This window comes from Schistocerca gregaria, chromosome X (assembly GCF_023897955.1).
Source record: "Schistocerca gregaria isolate iqSchGreg1 chromosome X, iqSchGreg1.2, whole genome shotgun sequence".
NCBI lineage: Eukaryota > Metazoa > Arthropoda > Insecta > Orthoptera > Acrididae > Schistocerca > Schistocerca gregaria.
The window spans coordinates 275429780-275446593 of record NC_064931.1 but is presented as its reverse complement, the minus strand read 5'-3'; the positions used below and the strand labels follow the sequence as shown (position 1 = coordinate 275446593).

General features: G+C 44.3%; 1 protein-coding gene across 1 annotated transcript in view; it reads right to left on the bottom strand.

Annotated features, from left to right (window-relative positions):
- Positions 1 to 16814, bottom strand: part of LOC126298757 (transforming growth factor-beta-induced protein ig-h3-like) — a 309651-nt gene that overhangs the window by 163792 nt on the left and 129045 nt on the right. The window contains exon 2 of the mRNA XM_049990203.1: positions 13480 to 13578. Coding sequence (XP_049846160.1) covers positions 13480 to 13578 — 99 coding nt within the window. The remainder of the gene's footprint in view (positions 1 to 13479; positions 13579 to 16814) is intronic.

Here is a 16814-nt window from a genome sequence, read left to right as displayed (position 1 = left end):
AGTCTTTGTAGAGGTTGTTCTCTGTCCTGGTATTACTCCACGCTTTTCACAATGTTTTGTCAAGAAAGAGATATAAGCAATGACAAGGAACGTTAATGGATATATGTGTTGTGCAGTAGTTGTCAAAATAAATAGCTTTTTGAAGAGGTAATTGCAAGATGTCTAGAACCAACGCCAAACATAATTCTAATAACGCACTTCTCTATTCCGAAAATGATATTTCTGTAACCTGAATTTCCCGAGAAAAGAATTCCGTAACTCATTATTGAATGGAAATATGAAAAAAATCTGGTTTTCATCATTTTTAAATCGCTTATGGCAGCAACCATGTGTACCGAAAACGTACAGTAGAAGAACCGAGGCGCGTCGTTAATTCTAGGCAGCAGGTATCAAACTGAGAATGTGATCTGTCTGTATCCCCAAAAGCTCAACACTTTGAATTCCTTTATTTCACTGTTTATTAAAATCTATTTTTATAGCTCGTGGAGTTCTATGAGAAGTACTGAACTGTATGCACTGAATCTATTCCAAATTCAGAGATAATCCATCTGCGCTGAACCATCTGTTGAAGTTCTCGCGTAGATCATTAGCTGCCTTTTCATTAAGGTGGTTTGTGCTATTTTATATTCCTATTATCGTGTCATTTGCAAAAAGGAACAAAATAGATCTTCTGAAACTGCAAGGTTCAAAATGGCTCTGAGCACTATGGGACTCAACTTCTGAGGTCATTAGTCCCCTAGAACTTAGAACTACTTAAACCTAATTAACCTAAAGACATCACACACATCCATGCCCGAGGCCGGATTCGAACCTGCGACCGTAGCGGTCCCGCGGTTCCAGACTGCAGCGCCTAGAACCGCACGACCACTTCGGCCGGCAAACTGCAAGGAAACGATCATTTCTGTACAATATGCGATTTTTTTTATTTTTCTATTGACAGAATTGGCCAGTTCCCTGTGACTCTAATGAGCTAGTTTCTCTAAGGTTTGTGTTCACGTTCACGATGTTTTCCTACTTAAGACGAAAATTGTTACGAAACACTTTCTCAAGATCTTTCAGCTTTCCACATAAAACACTCCACTACACCATACATTAATGGCACGTCTGCAATTTCTTGTAACGAGTAATGGTTTACTTTCGACAAACAGTCATGAACTGCAAAGAGAGGTGAACTCCACCGACTATCGTGTATTGTTTATCAACATGAACGCGGCATGTTATGAATCATAAGCAGTTTGCAGATACTTAACACACCCACAAGACCTCGAACTGCCTGAAGCATTTATTTCTGACCTGACCCGTGTCGCTCTGTGCGACTGAAGGAAATGAGTATCAAGGCAGCCACGGATGCAATAACGGAAAAAGACCGATTATTGAGATAGCTGAACTGTCTATCAGGAAGGATGGCTACTAGCTGCCGAGGTCCTGGCTGTTCGTGATTCCAATCCAACGGACTGCATGTATTCAGCAGGCACCCGCTTCACCAATGGCAGATAGACAGGAATATAGCGAACTACCGCACAGTACTGACGTCCTTCAGTTATACAATAGTGTCCGGGTACATGCTTCCGAGTCGCTGTTGCCACCTAGTCACCTGTTACAGTCTCATATAACACCGGCATCTAGAATTTAGATAGCTCTCTCATGAAACTAAGGAAAGGGTCTGAAAAAAGAAAGCTCATCATCAAATACCCATGCGAGTGACAAAATTTTAGTGCGCAAAAGTGAGCAAGAGATTTATTGACCCTGTAACTGGGCGCATAGACTTTTGCACATAACGCCAGCACGTACAGTTACCAGTGCCCAGTGTGGAACATTTCTTTTGTAAAGGTAGGATATTCGTACTGTCAGTCGAGAAATCAGAGATAATAAATACTCTGTTACTCGGAATACACTGAGGAAACAAAAGCTATGAGATAGCGATGTGCATATGTACGGATGGCGGTTGTATCGCATGCAGCTGTTGTCGTCTTCAGTCCAAATACTGGTTTGTTGCCGCTCTCCATGCTACTCTATGCTGTGCAAGCTTCTTCATCTCCAAGTAACTACGGCAACCTACATCCTTCCGAATCTGCTCAGTGTATTCATCTCTTGGTCTCCCTCTACGATTTTTACACCCACGCTTCCCTCCAGTACTAAATTAGTGATCCTTTGATGCCTCAGAGGGTTTCCTATCAACCGATCCCTTCTTCTAGTCAGGTTGTACCACAAGTATGTATTTTTCCCAATTCTATTCATTACCTCCTCATTAGATCTGTGATCTACCCATTCTATCTTTTGCATTCTTCTGTAGCATCACATCTCAAAAGCTTCTATTCTATTCTTGTCTAAACTGTTTATCGTCCATGTTTCACTTCCATACATAGCTACACTCCATACAAATACATTCATAAAGGACTACCTGACACTTAAATCTATACTCGATGTTAACAAATTTCTCTTCTTCAGAAACACTTTTCCTGCCATTGCCAGTCTACATTTTATATCCTCCCTGTTTCGACCATCATCAGTTATTTTGCTTCCCAAACAGCAAAACTCATCAACTACTTTAAGTGTCTCATTTCCTCATCTAATTCTCTCAGCATCAACTGATTTAATTCCATTACGTTCCATTATCCTCGTTTTTCTTTTGTTGAGGTTCATCTTATATCCTCCTTTCAAGAAACTGTCCATTCCGATCAACTGCTCTTCCAAATTCTTTACTATCTCTGACAGAATCACAATGTCATCGGCAAACCTCAGTGTTTTTATTTCTTCTCCCTTTTCTTTAATTCCTACTCCAAATTTTTCTTTTGCTTCTTAATAACATCGGGGATAGGCTACAAACCTGTCTCACTCCCTGTTTCCTTTTCGTGCCCATCGGCTCTTGTAACTGCCATCTGGTTTCTGAACAAGTTGTAAATAGCCTGTCGGTCCCTGTATTTTACCCCTGCCACCTGTAATATTTGAGAGAGAGTATTCCAGTCAACACTGACAAAAACTTTCTGTAAGTTTACAAATGCCATAAACGTAGGTTTATTTTTCCTTAACCTATCTTCTATGAGAAATCTTAGGGTCAGTATTGCTTCGTGTGTTCCTGCACTTTTCCGGAAGCCAAACTGGTCTCCCCCGATGTCGGCTTCAACCAGATTTTCCATTCTTCTGTGAAGGATTTGTGTTAGTATTTTGCAACCGTAACTTATTACACTGATATTTCGGTGATTTTCACACCTGTCGGTGCCTGCTTGCTTTGGAATTGGACTTATTACATTCTCCTTGAAGTCTGCGGGTGTTTCACCTACCTCATACATCTTCCTCACCAGACGGAAGAGGTTTGTCATGGCTGCCTCTCCCAAGGCTATCAGTAGCTCTAAAGGAATGTTGTCTCCTCCCGGGCCCTTGTTTTAACTTAAGTCTTTCAGTGCTTTGTCAAATTCTTCACGAAGTATCATATCTTCCTTCTCATCTTCATCTACGTCCTCTTCCATTTCCATAATATTGCCATGAAGTACATCTCCCTTGTATAGACCCTCTATATACTTCTTCCACCCTTCTACATTCACTTCTTTGCTGAGGACTGGTTTTCCATATGAGATCTTGATATTCGAGCAGGTGGTTCTCTTGTCTCCAAAGGTCTCATTAATTTTTCTGCATGCAGTATCTACACTGAAGCGCCAAAGAAACTGGTATAGGCATGCGTATTCAAATAAAGAGATATTTAAACAGCACAATACGGTGCTGCGGTTGGAAACACCTATATAAGACAATTATCGTCTGACACATTTGTTAGACAGGTTACTGCTGCTACAATAGCAGGTCCTCAAGATTTAAGTGAGTTTGAAAGTGGTGTTATAATCGGCGCGCGAGCTATGGGACATAGCATGAAGTGGGGATTTTTTCGTACGACCATTTCACGAGCAAGGAGTCTGGTAAAACATCGAATCTTCGACATCGCTGGGCCGGAAAAAGATCCTGCAAGAACGGGACCAACGACGACTGAAGAGATCGTTCAACGTGAAAGAAGTGCAATCCTTCCGCAAATTGCTGCAGATTTCAAGGCTGAGCCATCAACAAGTGTCAACGTGCGAACCAATTAACGAAACCTCATCGATATGGGATTTCGGAGCCGATGGCGTACCCGTGTACTCTTGATGACTGCACGACACAAAGCTTTACGCCTCGCCTGGGCTTGTCAACACTGAAATTGGGCTGTTGGTGACTGGAAACATGTTGCCTGGTCGGACGAGTCTCGTTTCAAATTGTATTGTGCGGACGGACGTGTACGGGTATGGAGACAACCTCGTGTCCTCCCTCGGGCATGGGTGTGTGCGTTGTTCTTAGCATAAGTTAATTTAAGCTAGTTTAAGCAGTGTGTAAGTCTAGGGACCGATGACCACAGCAGTATCATCCCTTAGGAATTCACACACGTTTGAACGTAATTCCTCTACGTCCGTCTTACTGGAAGTAAGTGATGTCAGTTCACTGTCTAAGTGTGACTTTAACAACTGTTTATTTGATCTATCTGGCACAAACACTCTCCTAGCCTTCTCGACTTCTTAATTAACTTTCATAACCATAGTTTCTATAATGACATCATAATCGCTAATCCCCGTTCTATACTGACACTGTCGATAAGGTCCAGCCTATTCGTAGCTACAAGATCTAAGATAATTCCATTACGTGTGGGCTGCCGAGACAGCTGCTCAAGACAGGTTTCAGAAAACTTGTTCTAAAGTATTTCGCACGATTGTCTGTCTGTACCCCTAGCAGTGAATCTATAGACATCCCACTCTATACTGGGTAGGTTAAAGCCTCCTCCAACTAGTATTGCATGATCTGGGTATTTACGCGCTACTGACAGTAAACTATCTTTGAATTATTCTAGAATTGTCACAGCTGAATTGGGTGTCCTGTAAAATCATTCAAAAATTTACTTGTTTTCACCTACACCTGTTATTCGTGACCAGGTAACTTCACTGTCACACTCAACTTCTACCTCGATAGAGACATCGCTTCAGAAACGGGTTAGATAGCTCGACACACTCTATCCGCTGTGCTATGGGCGATTTTGACGTAAGACCGAGAAGCAACACGGCGCAGACATTTGAGACCAACAACTCCAGTAGCTGGACAGCTAGCAGCGCGCAAACTGCCCAGTCAAATCGAAAATAGGCTCCTCTTGTCAACAGAGACGACAATGATGTTTCTTCCAACCGAGGGAGTGGTACTCTACAATCAGATAGCCAGGAGATAACGCTAGACGCATATGTCATTGCTAATAAGTAATGAGGTAAAATCTCCGGTACCTGGCCGCTAACTTAATTACCCGTCTAGATTGATCAAGGATTATTATACAAAAAAATTAAGAGACCTAGACGGAATTATTAGTAAGAATTACAACGGCCTTGGCAGCGTCCAAGGAACCTACAGGCAACGTCTATGAACTGGAGAGCGATGGAGTTTCTTTCTTGAAACTAACGCGCAAAAGGCTGTTGTTGTTAATTATTGTTTACAAGTGATTTCAAGTAGATATGGTGAAGACCTGACCAGTAATGAGACTGCTTATAGTACACTGAGTAACTGCATTTTATTTGATTTCCTACCCTCGTTTATCTTTGTATCTGCGTTGCAGTAAAAATATTGACACAACACTGCAAATGCCGTCGGTATACGCCGTGTCTTGCTTGGAAACACACTTGTTCCGTTCACTCAAGAAAACTGCTGTTGACAAAAGGAATGCCCACTTTACTCTTCGTCCTCAAACTTGTATTGAGTGCTGCGCGGGTCTGTCCCGAGTTTGCTTTTCCTGCAGTGTTAGTTGTGCGTTAAGAATGATACACACCAGTGTAGGCAGGTTTACTAATGAAGAGTGGCCAATGTGCAGCTTGACTGTGGGTTCACTGAACGCAATAGAAAGCGAAACAGCGACGTTATGCTGAATTGTTTCCGCAAAGACAGTAACCACATCACAGTGTACGCGATTCGTCTGAGAGTTGTTGCATTACTATATGTTTAATGCTGTTATGGATGGTTGTAACTAAAGTGCAGCTACTCTTAGAAAGTGGGGGATGTAGTTAGCGGATGACAGCGAAACTTGGTAGATATTCTCATGCGCTAATGAGGAACCGATTTGCGCTGGAAAAAATTAGTTTGAATTTGCGCCACCAGGTGCAAACCTGGCTCTGTGAAAGCAAGAAATGTGTCCATACATAATGGATTAACAACAAGACGTGTGCAGAAAAGGTCAAACAAGTGAGAAAGGCACAATGTTGATTTTATTGTTAACCGATGCTTACACAATTTCTGCAATATCAGCACCGGAGACGTCGACGAGATGCTGCCCACATCCTTTTCCTAATACATTACGTATAGAAACATTTCTATTGTATTATGAAATTCATTCGCAAATTGAGATTAGGACTCTACAACGGCTGCACAATTTACTTGTAACATTCGAAAATTTGTGCCAGACTGGGGGTCAAAACCGGATTTTTCGCTTTAGCCGACCAGTCTCTTTTACCGGTGTGGCTATACGTGCACGACTCAATGTCCAGAGCCAAACTTCCAGACGTCCCAGTGTCTACATCCCATAGAGCTCGCAAACAAATTGTATGATTCCCGCACAGGGAGAGACAGTGTTTTGATTGTCAGATTTCCTTGCTTTTGCATTAAATAGATTAGGACAGTGTCTGTATTTTACAGTGTGTATATAGTTCGATGCAATGCTCCTTCGGATATGCGTGCTCTACTGCATTTCTTTCGTCTTTCACAGCACAAGATTGGCACCTGATGGCCGGAACTGGAACTAACTTTTTTTCAGTGTAAATCGATTCCGCAAGATCGTATTAACATACAGGGTGTTTAAAAAATGACCGGTATATTTGAAACGGCAATAAACACTAAACGAGCAGCGATAGAAATACACCGTTTGTTGCAATATGCTTGGGACAACAGTACATTTTCAGGCGGACAAACTTTCGAAATTACAGTAGTTACAATTTTCAACAACAGATGGCGCTGCAAGTGATGTGAAAGATATAAAAGACAACGCAGTCTGTGGGTGCGCCATTCTGTACGTCGTCTTTCTGCTGTAAGCGTGTGCTGTTCACAACGTGCAAGTGTGCTGTGGACAACGTGGTTTATTCCTTAGAACAGAGGATGTTTCTGGTGTTGGAATTCCACCGCCTAGAACACAGTGTTGTTGCAACAAGACGAAGTTTTCAACGGAGGTTTAATGTAACCAAAGGACGGAAAAGCGATACAATAAAGGATCTGTTTGAAAAATTTCAACGGACTGGGAACGTGACGGATGAACGTGCTGGAAAGATAGGGCGACCGCGTACAGCAACCACAGAGGGCAACGCGCAGCTAGTGCAGCAGGTGATCCAACAGTGGCCTCGGGTTTCCGTTCGCCGTGTTGCACCTGCGGTCCAAATGACGCCAACGTCCACGTATCGTCTCATGGTCCAGAGTTTACACCTCTATCCATACAAAATTCAAACGCGGCAACCCCTCAGCGCCGCTACCATTGCTGCACGAGAGACATTCGCTAACGATATAGTGCACAGGATTGATGACGGCGATATGCATGTGGGCAGCATTTGGTTTACTGACGAAGCTTATTTTTACCTGGACGGCTTCGTCAATAAACAGAACTGGCGCATATGGGGAACCGAAAAGCCCCATGTTGCAGTCCCATCGTCCCTGCATCCTGAAAAAGTACTGGTTTGGGCCGCCATTTCTTCCAAAGGAATCATTGGCCCATTTTTCAGATCCGAAACGATTACTGCATCACGCTATCTGGACATTCTTCGTGAATTTGTGGCGGTACAAACTGCCTTTGACGACACTGCGAACACCTCGTGGTTTATGCAAGATGGTGCCCGGCCACATCGCACGGCCGACGTCTTTAATTTCCTGAATGAATATTTCGATGATCGTGTGATTGCTTTGGGCTATCCGAAACATAAAGGAGGCGGCGTGGATTGGCCTCCCTATTCGCCAGACATGAACCCCTGTGACTTCTTTCTGTGGGGACACTTGAAAGACCAGGTGTACCGCCAGAATCCAGAAACAATTGAACAGCTGAAGCAGTACATCTCATCTGCATGTGAAGCCATTCCGCCAGACACGTTGTCAAAGGTTTCGAGTAATTTCATTCAGAGACTACGCCATATTATTGCTACGCATGGTGGATATGTGGAAAATATCGTACTATAGAGTTTTCCAGACCGCAGCGCCATCTGTTGTTGACAATTGTAACTACTGTAATTTCGAAAGTTTGTCTGCCTGAAAATGTACTGTTGTCCCAAGCATATTGCAACAAACGATGTATTTCTATCGCTGCTCGTTTAGTTTGTATTGCCGTTTCAAATATACCGGTCATTTTTGAAACACCCTGTATCTACCAAGCTTTGCTGCAGTAAGATAACTACAACCCACTCTGGATCTCCGTGAGTTGCTGCGCTTCAATTATAACAAACCAGTACGTTCTGATGTTGCATGTTATAGGCTTTTACACCATTGTGTCGGTATTTTCACAGAAAAAGAGGTAACTGGAGTAATTAATTGAATAAATCATAATTACACAATTACTCTGTAATGAGCCACAGAAGACTACTATACAAAAACAGTGTCAAAAAATGTGTCCCTGAACAACAACCGAAATTTTGTGAATGGATTTCGGATTCACCCCCTAGTTAGCCGTGGTAGCAGTAGCATTAGGTTAGCAGTAGATGTACATACAAACACACCTGACAAAATGTTTGTCACTCCCTGGAGATAACACGCGAACACCGTGTAACACCGAATCTAACTTTGGTACTGTACGTAGAGCCGACCGCTGTGACCGAGCGGTTCTAGGCGCTTCAGTGCGGAACCGCGCTGCTGCTACGGTCACAGGTTCGAATTCTGCCAGTGGCATGGATGTGTGTGATGTCTTTAGGTTAGTTAGGTTTCAGTAGTTCTAAGTTAAGGGGACTGATGACCTCAGATGTTAAGTCAAACAGTGCTTAATCCCATTTGAACCATTTGAACCAGTTCGTCGAGGAAAATAGTCTACAAGCTTCTTCAGGTATACCATATACATTCATTGATGATTATATCCCACAAAGCTACCAAATGCTGGTTGCCACAATTGACGTGTTGTTCCAGACAGTTCCAGGCGTTTCTTCGGGATTATGATCTGGAGGTTTAACGGACCAGTCGAGGTGAGACATGAAGCCTGAATGCCCATCAAACCAAGAACGTGTGCGTGCAGCTCTGTGAAGATGGCTGCTGTCATCTTGGAAGACCTCCACACACTCTCTGTTTAACGCCTTGTTGTGCCGTCGGTACACTCGACGCCTTGTATCACTGGAAACCAGGTAAACTCGCGACTCGACGTCCAGTCAGCTACCTTCTAGTTTCTGTATTGTTTGCACCATCAGAGACGTGAAATTTCATATGTCGCCGTGGGGATGGTCTTTTGAGAGGTAACCGATTCCAGAGATCCGGTGCAAGCAGTTTCATTATCAATGTTCGCTCGAAAATTGGTTGCGAAAGACATGGCTTTTAGCTCTGAGAACTATGGGACTTAACATCTGAGGTCATCAGTCCCCTAGAACTTAGAACTACTTAAACCTAACTAACCTTAGGACATCACACACATCCATGCTCGAGGCAGGATTCTAACCTGCGACCGTAGCGGTCGTGCGGTTCCAGACTGAAGCTCCTAGAACCCCTCGGTCACTCGGGCCGGCGCGATAGAAATGCTTTCACTGACGGCGATAATTTCTGACGTGTTTGAAACCGGTTGTCACTGACAATGCTTAACACTTGTCTTCTCGCACTGTCGGTAAGGAACTATTTACACCCACTGTTCTAACGCCGAGGCTGCGAGTGGTACACTACTCCCAGTAGACACGTTGGACAATCCGCATTGATACGCCAGAAAATCGAGTAACTTCATTCTTGGTGTGGTGAAGGGCGTGTCCAAACGCGGTAGCTCCTTTCTGCAATTCTGTCAAGTCTCCAAGTCGACCCAACGTAACTGCGTTGATTCATTACAACCGATTGGCACACACACTGAAGCCCCGAAGAAACTGATATAGGCACGCGTTTCCATATACAGATGGTTCAAATGGCTCTGAGCACTATGGGACTTAACTGCTGAGGTCATCAGTCCCCTAGAACGTAGAACTACTTAAACCTAACTAACTTAAACCTAACTAACCTAAGGACATCACACACATCAATGCCCGAGGCAGGATTCGAACCTGCGACCGTAGCTGTCGCGCGGTTCCAGACTGTAGCGCCTAGAACCGCTCGGCCACTCCAGCCGGCTCATATACAGAGATATGTAAACAGGCAGAAGGCGACGCTGCGGTCGGCAACGCCTACATAAGACAGCAAGTGTCTGGCGCAGTTGTTAGATCGGCAGCTTATCAAGATTTAAGTTAGTTAGAACGTGATATTATAGTCGGTGCACGGCCATGGGACACAGTATCTCCGAGGTAGCGATGCAGTAGGGATTTTCCCGTACGACCGTTTCGCGAGTGTACTGTGAATATCAGGAATCCGGTAAAACATCGAATCTCCGTAATCTCTGCAGCCGGAAAAAGATCGTGCAAGAAAGGGACCAACGACGACTGAAGAGAATTGTTCAGCGTGACAGAAGTGCAACCCTTCCGCAAATTGCTGCAGATTTCAATGCTGGGCCAGCAACAAGTGTCAGCGTTCGAACCATTCAACGAAACATCACCGATATGGGTTTTCGGAGCCGAAGGTCCACTCGTGTACTCTTGATGATTACACTAAACAAAGGTTTACGCCTCACCTGCGCCCGTCAAAACAGAAATTGGACTGTTGATGACTGCAAACATGTTGCCTGGTTGACGAGTCTCGTTTTAAACTGTATCTAGCGGATGTACGTGCACGGGTACAGAGACAACCGCATGAATCCATGGCCCCTCATGTCGGCAGGGGACTGTTCAAGCTGGTGGAGGCTCTGTAATTGTGTGGGACGTGTGCAGTTGGAATGATATGGGACCCCAGAGACATCTAGATACGACTTTGACAGGTGACACGTACATAAACATCCTGTCTGATCACCTGCATCCTTGCAACGTGCTGTTCAGAAGAGATCTCCACCCTCTTGTACTCTTACGGATTTATGAACAGCCCTGCAGGATTCATGGTGTCAGTTCCTTCCAGCACAACTTCAGATGTTGGTCGAGCCCATGCCGCGTCGAATTGCGGTACTTCTAGGTGCTCGGGGGGCCCTACACGACATTGGACAGGTGTACCAGTTTCTTTGGCTCTTCAGTGTATACCACTGTATTCCTATGTCTTCCGTCAACGGTGGAAGATCACACGACCACATGGTACCAGTTCTGCAACGATACTGTAAAGCGAATATCGCGCCCCTTAAAAGGAGATGTCTAAGATTTTGTCTAGTGAACTTAGGCCGGTATTACATTATCATATTTCTTTGACAAAGATTTGGTCAAAGATATGACCAAATATTCATCAAATTTGTTTGACAAAGATATCTGACGTGGCGCTGGAAAGGGGTATTACACTGTCTTTATATTTTTCATCAAATTTCAAGATGTCGGACAAAAACTTATTATTATGCACTGCAGTTGCTAGTTCCACAACTGCACTGTGTGTGTGTTTGGAAGAAAAGCGGTGGAAAAAAAGGAAACCTACTTAAATGAAGCCATAGCTGTTACGTCGAGATAGTAAAAGCATTCAGCAAAATGTGTTGCGTGAGCAGCTTGTGGAGGACGTAACATACTTACGAATGGATCAAAGTGTATCTCAATATCTGCTTAGTAATGTGGCTTCTCACATTACAAAAGAGAATACTCTTTTGAGAAATGATATAGGTGCATAAGACAGGCAAACTGTGACACCGGGATTTCTTGACACAGGAGAGATCAAAAAATGGTTCAAATGGCTCTGAGCACTATAGGACTTAACATTTGTGGTCGTCAGTCCCCTAGAACTTAGAACTACTTAAACCTAACTAACCTAAGGACATCACACACATCTATGCCCGAGGCAGGATTCGAACCTGCGACCGTAGCAATCGCGTGGCACAGGAGAGAGCTACTCTAGTTTACCATAAAGCACTCGAATATCACATTGCCCATTAACCAAAACAAGGTCTACTGATCCAAATTCACAAAGTTGCAGAATCCTAAGCGATTATTTTTGCTGAAGATGAACTGTCTGGTGTTAACTTTGAGGATAACATGTAAGGTAGATTAGAATATCTCACCCCCATTATACTAAAGTGAAGAGACACTTCAAGTTGAAAGTTGATTTCCCTGACGTCTGTCTCAAGGAAAATTGAAAACAAATTCTCCCTGAGCGTACAGAAGAAATTTCCTACAATAGGAAGAGTTTATATCAGGGTAACACCTCACGCGAGATTCAAGTCCTCTCCTTTTTTCTGATGAGTGGATGTTGTTGAAGGAATAGATCATCTCATTTCTAAAATTATTTAATGATTCCTTCGTTACTTTACGACACATAATTTCCCATGCGACATCTTCGTGCATACATCACCTCGTAGACGGTTTGTTACAGACTGAGCCTATAAAGTGTACACAGTATGAGTTTAGAGATAGTGTGGCGGACCCATCAGACACGGTATGTGCAACAGCGTTGCCAAAGGAGTGAAGTACCCAAAAATGTTTCGATAATGTGGTGAACTCAGCTTACTGTAATCGTAACACTGAATAATACGGCACTGACTGCACTAAATGTTAAGGAGGAGAAACGTAGTTGCAAATATTACTCAATTGTGTTACTCTAATGAAGCAGATCACGTGAGTGAAATATTAAATATTTATCATCACAAGAAGAGGTATGAACTGGATACTATGTATGACACCGGCTTGACTGAACTGGAGGAAACGCGGAGAAGGTAGGTTATATAGGAAAAATTGTACGCGCGTAACGAACGGGAAAAGGTGTGGCGGGTTGTAACGCCTAGACATAGCACACTAAAAGCTAAGATCGGTGTACATTTGTTAGGGAATAAATAGGTCATACGATGAATGTTGTCTTGCTGGCTAATCTTACTTTTTTCAGGTTTTTCGAGTAGTCTTCCCGTGGACAAATAACAAATAAAAGACAGACAAACGAGTCACCAAAACGAGGTACTTAATTTTGCTCATTGAACAGTTTATTACCCTTTCTTATCATTTAATCATAGTTCTTGTACCCTGAAAGACAGAGAAGAGAATTTGACGCAAAATATTTTCAAGGTACGCTGCCTCTGCGACATTTCATAATTGATAGAAAATCATTTCCATTGTCACAAGGATAAAATATTATCGTCTTAAATAGTAAAAAGTTTTGGTATTAGGCAATAACCGAAAAGAATTCATCCGAGTAACAGCGACAATTTTTGCCTGCGTATGTCTTGTCTGCGTTATGTAGCATATGGTTAGTTACATCATTTGTAAATGAGCTAAACACGAGGACTGACACTTCAGAATAACTTACGTTTTTTGTCCGCAGATGTCTCTGTTGCGCCAGTACTTGCACTCTGTGTAGAATCGCAGCTTCGTCCCGGGTACTTCCTCCACAACACAAGCGTTGGGCCTGAAACGAAGTGTGGGAAGCATATTTAGCGTATAGCTAAAGATAAGTATAGAATAATATCAACACTATTTCCACCCATAAAATAAGATCATCTGTAATAAAATGAAGGCCAAAGATATTTTAAAGAGAAATCTCGAACACATTTTCTCCATATAAACCAAAACATGTGCCTAATATATTGATTTGTGTAATATCTGATATTTTGAGAAAAAACTGTAGTTCAGATGATCGTTTACGTAAGCCTCTAACTGCGTATATTAAATGAAAAGTTTCGTTAATTACATTTGGAGTCAATGAAAGGCCCGTTCGTTTCCGGAAAAGATCGTGGTGAAGGTGGTTTACCATTGTCATCTTCCAACTATATATGACAAGACAAAGATTCTTTCAGGTAGATCACCTGCTTCGCTTCTTTTTCTTTCTTGTCATTTCATCGTACTGCACAGCATTAGACGCGTTTGAAGGAAGGAAGCATATGGCTTTTGTATGTAATACGTAGTCTTAATGCCACAAACACCTGAGGGAGAAACTGTTGCAGAGAATGGACACTTTCTCATGGAGTGAAATTTAGGTCGAAGGGAGAAAGTATCGATGATAGGAAACGATTTCAACCTTAGCGAGTCATCCACACCATTACCGAACGTTCCGATACGTCTCTTGAGAACAGGTAGTGTTCTTGCCTTCGTTTTGAGAACAGCTGTCAGGCTTCGCACAGCTGTCTGATGACGTCCCGTGATAAGCCTGAGCGTTGAACGTGCTTTCCGGAGGTTGCTTCTAATTTCACCCTGTAAGCTTTTTATTGGGGAGAGATCAGGAGATCTAGCCGAATGCCAGGCACTTTAACCCGAGAAGTAATGGCCAAGACAGGAACTCCACTGAAAGAGCCGACTGTAAGTACATTGCGGAAACCATTCTTTTTGTAACAATAAAAGGCCATTCTTTAAGAGGTGATCTTATTGCCAGTAACTGCATTAGTACAGAAGACATAGAGACGCAATTTATAACGTCAACATCTAAGGGCAGTCCTCTTGGATTTCCTACGAGAGGATCCTCGTACTTCAAAAACATGAAACTAGTATCCAGAAGTTACGCATAACTGTGAATAGTGCCTGGTGAAATTTACAACGTAATGACCCAAAGACTTCATTTGGAATCCTTAAGTGCCTTAATGCCGATTCCCCACAAACGAACCCAACTGAGTTCGCATAATTATACACTCCTGGAAATGGAAAAAAGAACACATTGACACCGGTGTGTCAGACCCACCGTACTTGCTCCAGACACTGCGAGAGGGCTGTACAACCAATGATCACACGCACGGCACAGCGGATACACCAGGAACCGCGGTGTTGGCCGTCGAATGGCGCTAGCTGCGCAGCATTTGTGCACCGCCGCCGTCAGTGTCAGCCAGTTTGCCGTGGCATACGGAGCTCCATCGCAGTCTTTAACACTGGTAGCATGCCGCGACAGCGTGGACGTGAACCGTATGTGCAGTTGACGGACTTTGAGCGAGGGCGTATAGTGGGCATGCGGGAGGCCGGGTGGACGTACCGCCGAATTGCTCAACACGTGGGACGTGAGGTCTCCACAGTACATCGATGTTGTCGCCAGTGGTCGGCGGAAGGTGCACGTGCCCGTCGACCTGGGACCGGACCGCAACGACGCACGGATGCACGCCAAGACCGTAGGATCCTACGCAGTGCCGTAGGGGACCGCACTGCCACTTCCCAGCAAATTAGGGACACTGTTGCTCCTGGGGTATCGGCGAGGACCATTCGAAACCGTCTCCATGAAGCTGGGCTACGGTCCCGCACACCGTTAGGCCGTCTTCCGCTCACGCCCCAACATCGTGCAGCCCGCCTCCAGTGGTGTTGCGACAGGCGTGAATGGAGGGACGAATGGAGACATGTCGTCTTCAGCGATGAGAGTCGCTTCTGCCTTGGTGCCAATGATGGTCGTATGCGTGTTTGGCGCTGTGCAGGTGAGCGCCACAATCAGGACTGCATACGACCGAGGCACACAGGGCCAACACCCGGCATCATGGTGTGGGGAGCGATCTCCTACACTGGCCGTACACCTCAGGTGATCGTCGAGGGACACTGAATAGTGCACGGTACATCCAAACCGTCATCGAACCCATCGTTCTACCATTCCTAGACCGGCAAGGGAACTTGCTGTTCCAACAGGACAATGCACGTCCGCATGTATCCTGTGCCACCCAACGTGCTCTAGAAGGTGTAAGTCAACTACCCTGGCCAGCAAGATCGCCGGATCTGTCCCCCATTGAGCATGTTTGGGACTGGATGAAGCGTCGTCTCACGCGGTCTGCACGTCCAGCACGAACGCTGGTCCAACTGAGGCGCCAGGTGGAAATGGCATGGCAAGCCGTTCCACAGGACTACATCCAGCGTCTCTACGATCGTCTCCATGGGAGAATAGCAGCCTGCATTGCTGCGAAATGTGGATATACACTGTACTAGTGCCGACATTGTGCATGCTCTGTTGCCTGTGTCTATGTGCCTGTTGTTCTGTCAGTGTGATCATGTGATGTATCTGACCCCAGGAATGTGACAATAAAGTTTCCCCTTCCTGGGACAATGAATTCACGGTGTTCTTATTTCAATTTCCAGGAGTGTATTTCCATTCCGCGTCAACGGACGGAGATATCGAGTTTTCATGGAACATGTGTCGTCAGAACTGCTGGAGGACGTACTTCTCAATGCTAGACAACGTATGTACTCCGGCACGATAGCGTGCCTAACCGTTTCAGCACTACTATGGGGGATCATCTGAAAGCCACCTTCGGGAATCGATGGATCGACAGAGGTGGCTCTTTGGCGTGGCCATCAGGGTCACTTAACATCGTGTGTTTAGATTTCTTTTTCTGGGGGCATATGAAGCAGCTGGTGAACAGAAGATGACCTCTTCACTTGAATTGCGGTCGCTCCTGGTGCTATTACGGACTTGCCAGCAGTCTTCGAACGGGTAGGACAATCAATGGTCCGACGATGTACTGCGTGCGTGCAGGCTAATAGTAGCGCATCCGAGCAGTTTCTGAGAATGCCACTGCTGTAAATTAGCATGTTGAACTACCTCCTGTGTAAATCGTCCATAGCATCAGAAATTGCGGTCACTCAACATATGTACCGCAAATAAATATATTTGTTTTGGTGGTTTTCTTTGCAAGGCCATGTTACGCAACAGCTGTTGACATCAGTTATTATTGGTTTCTTCGTCTT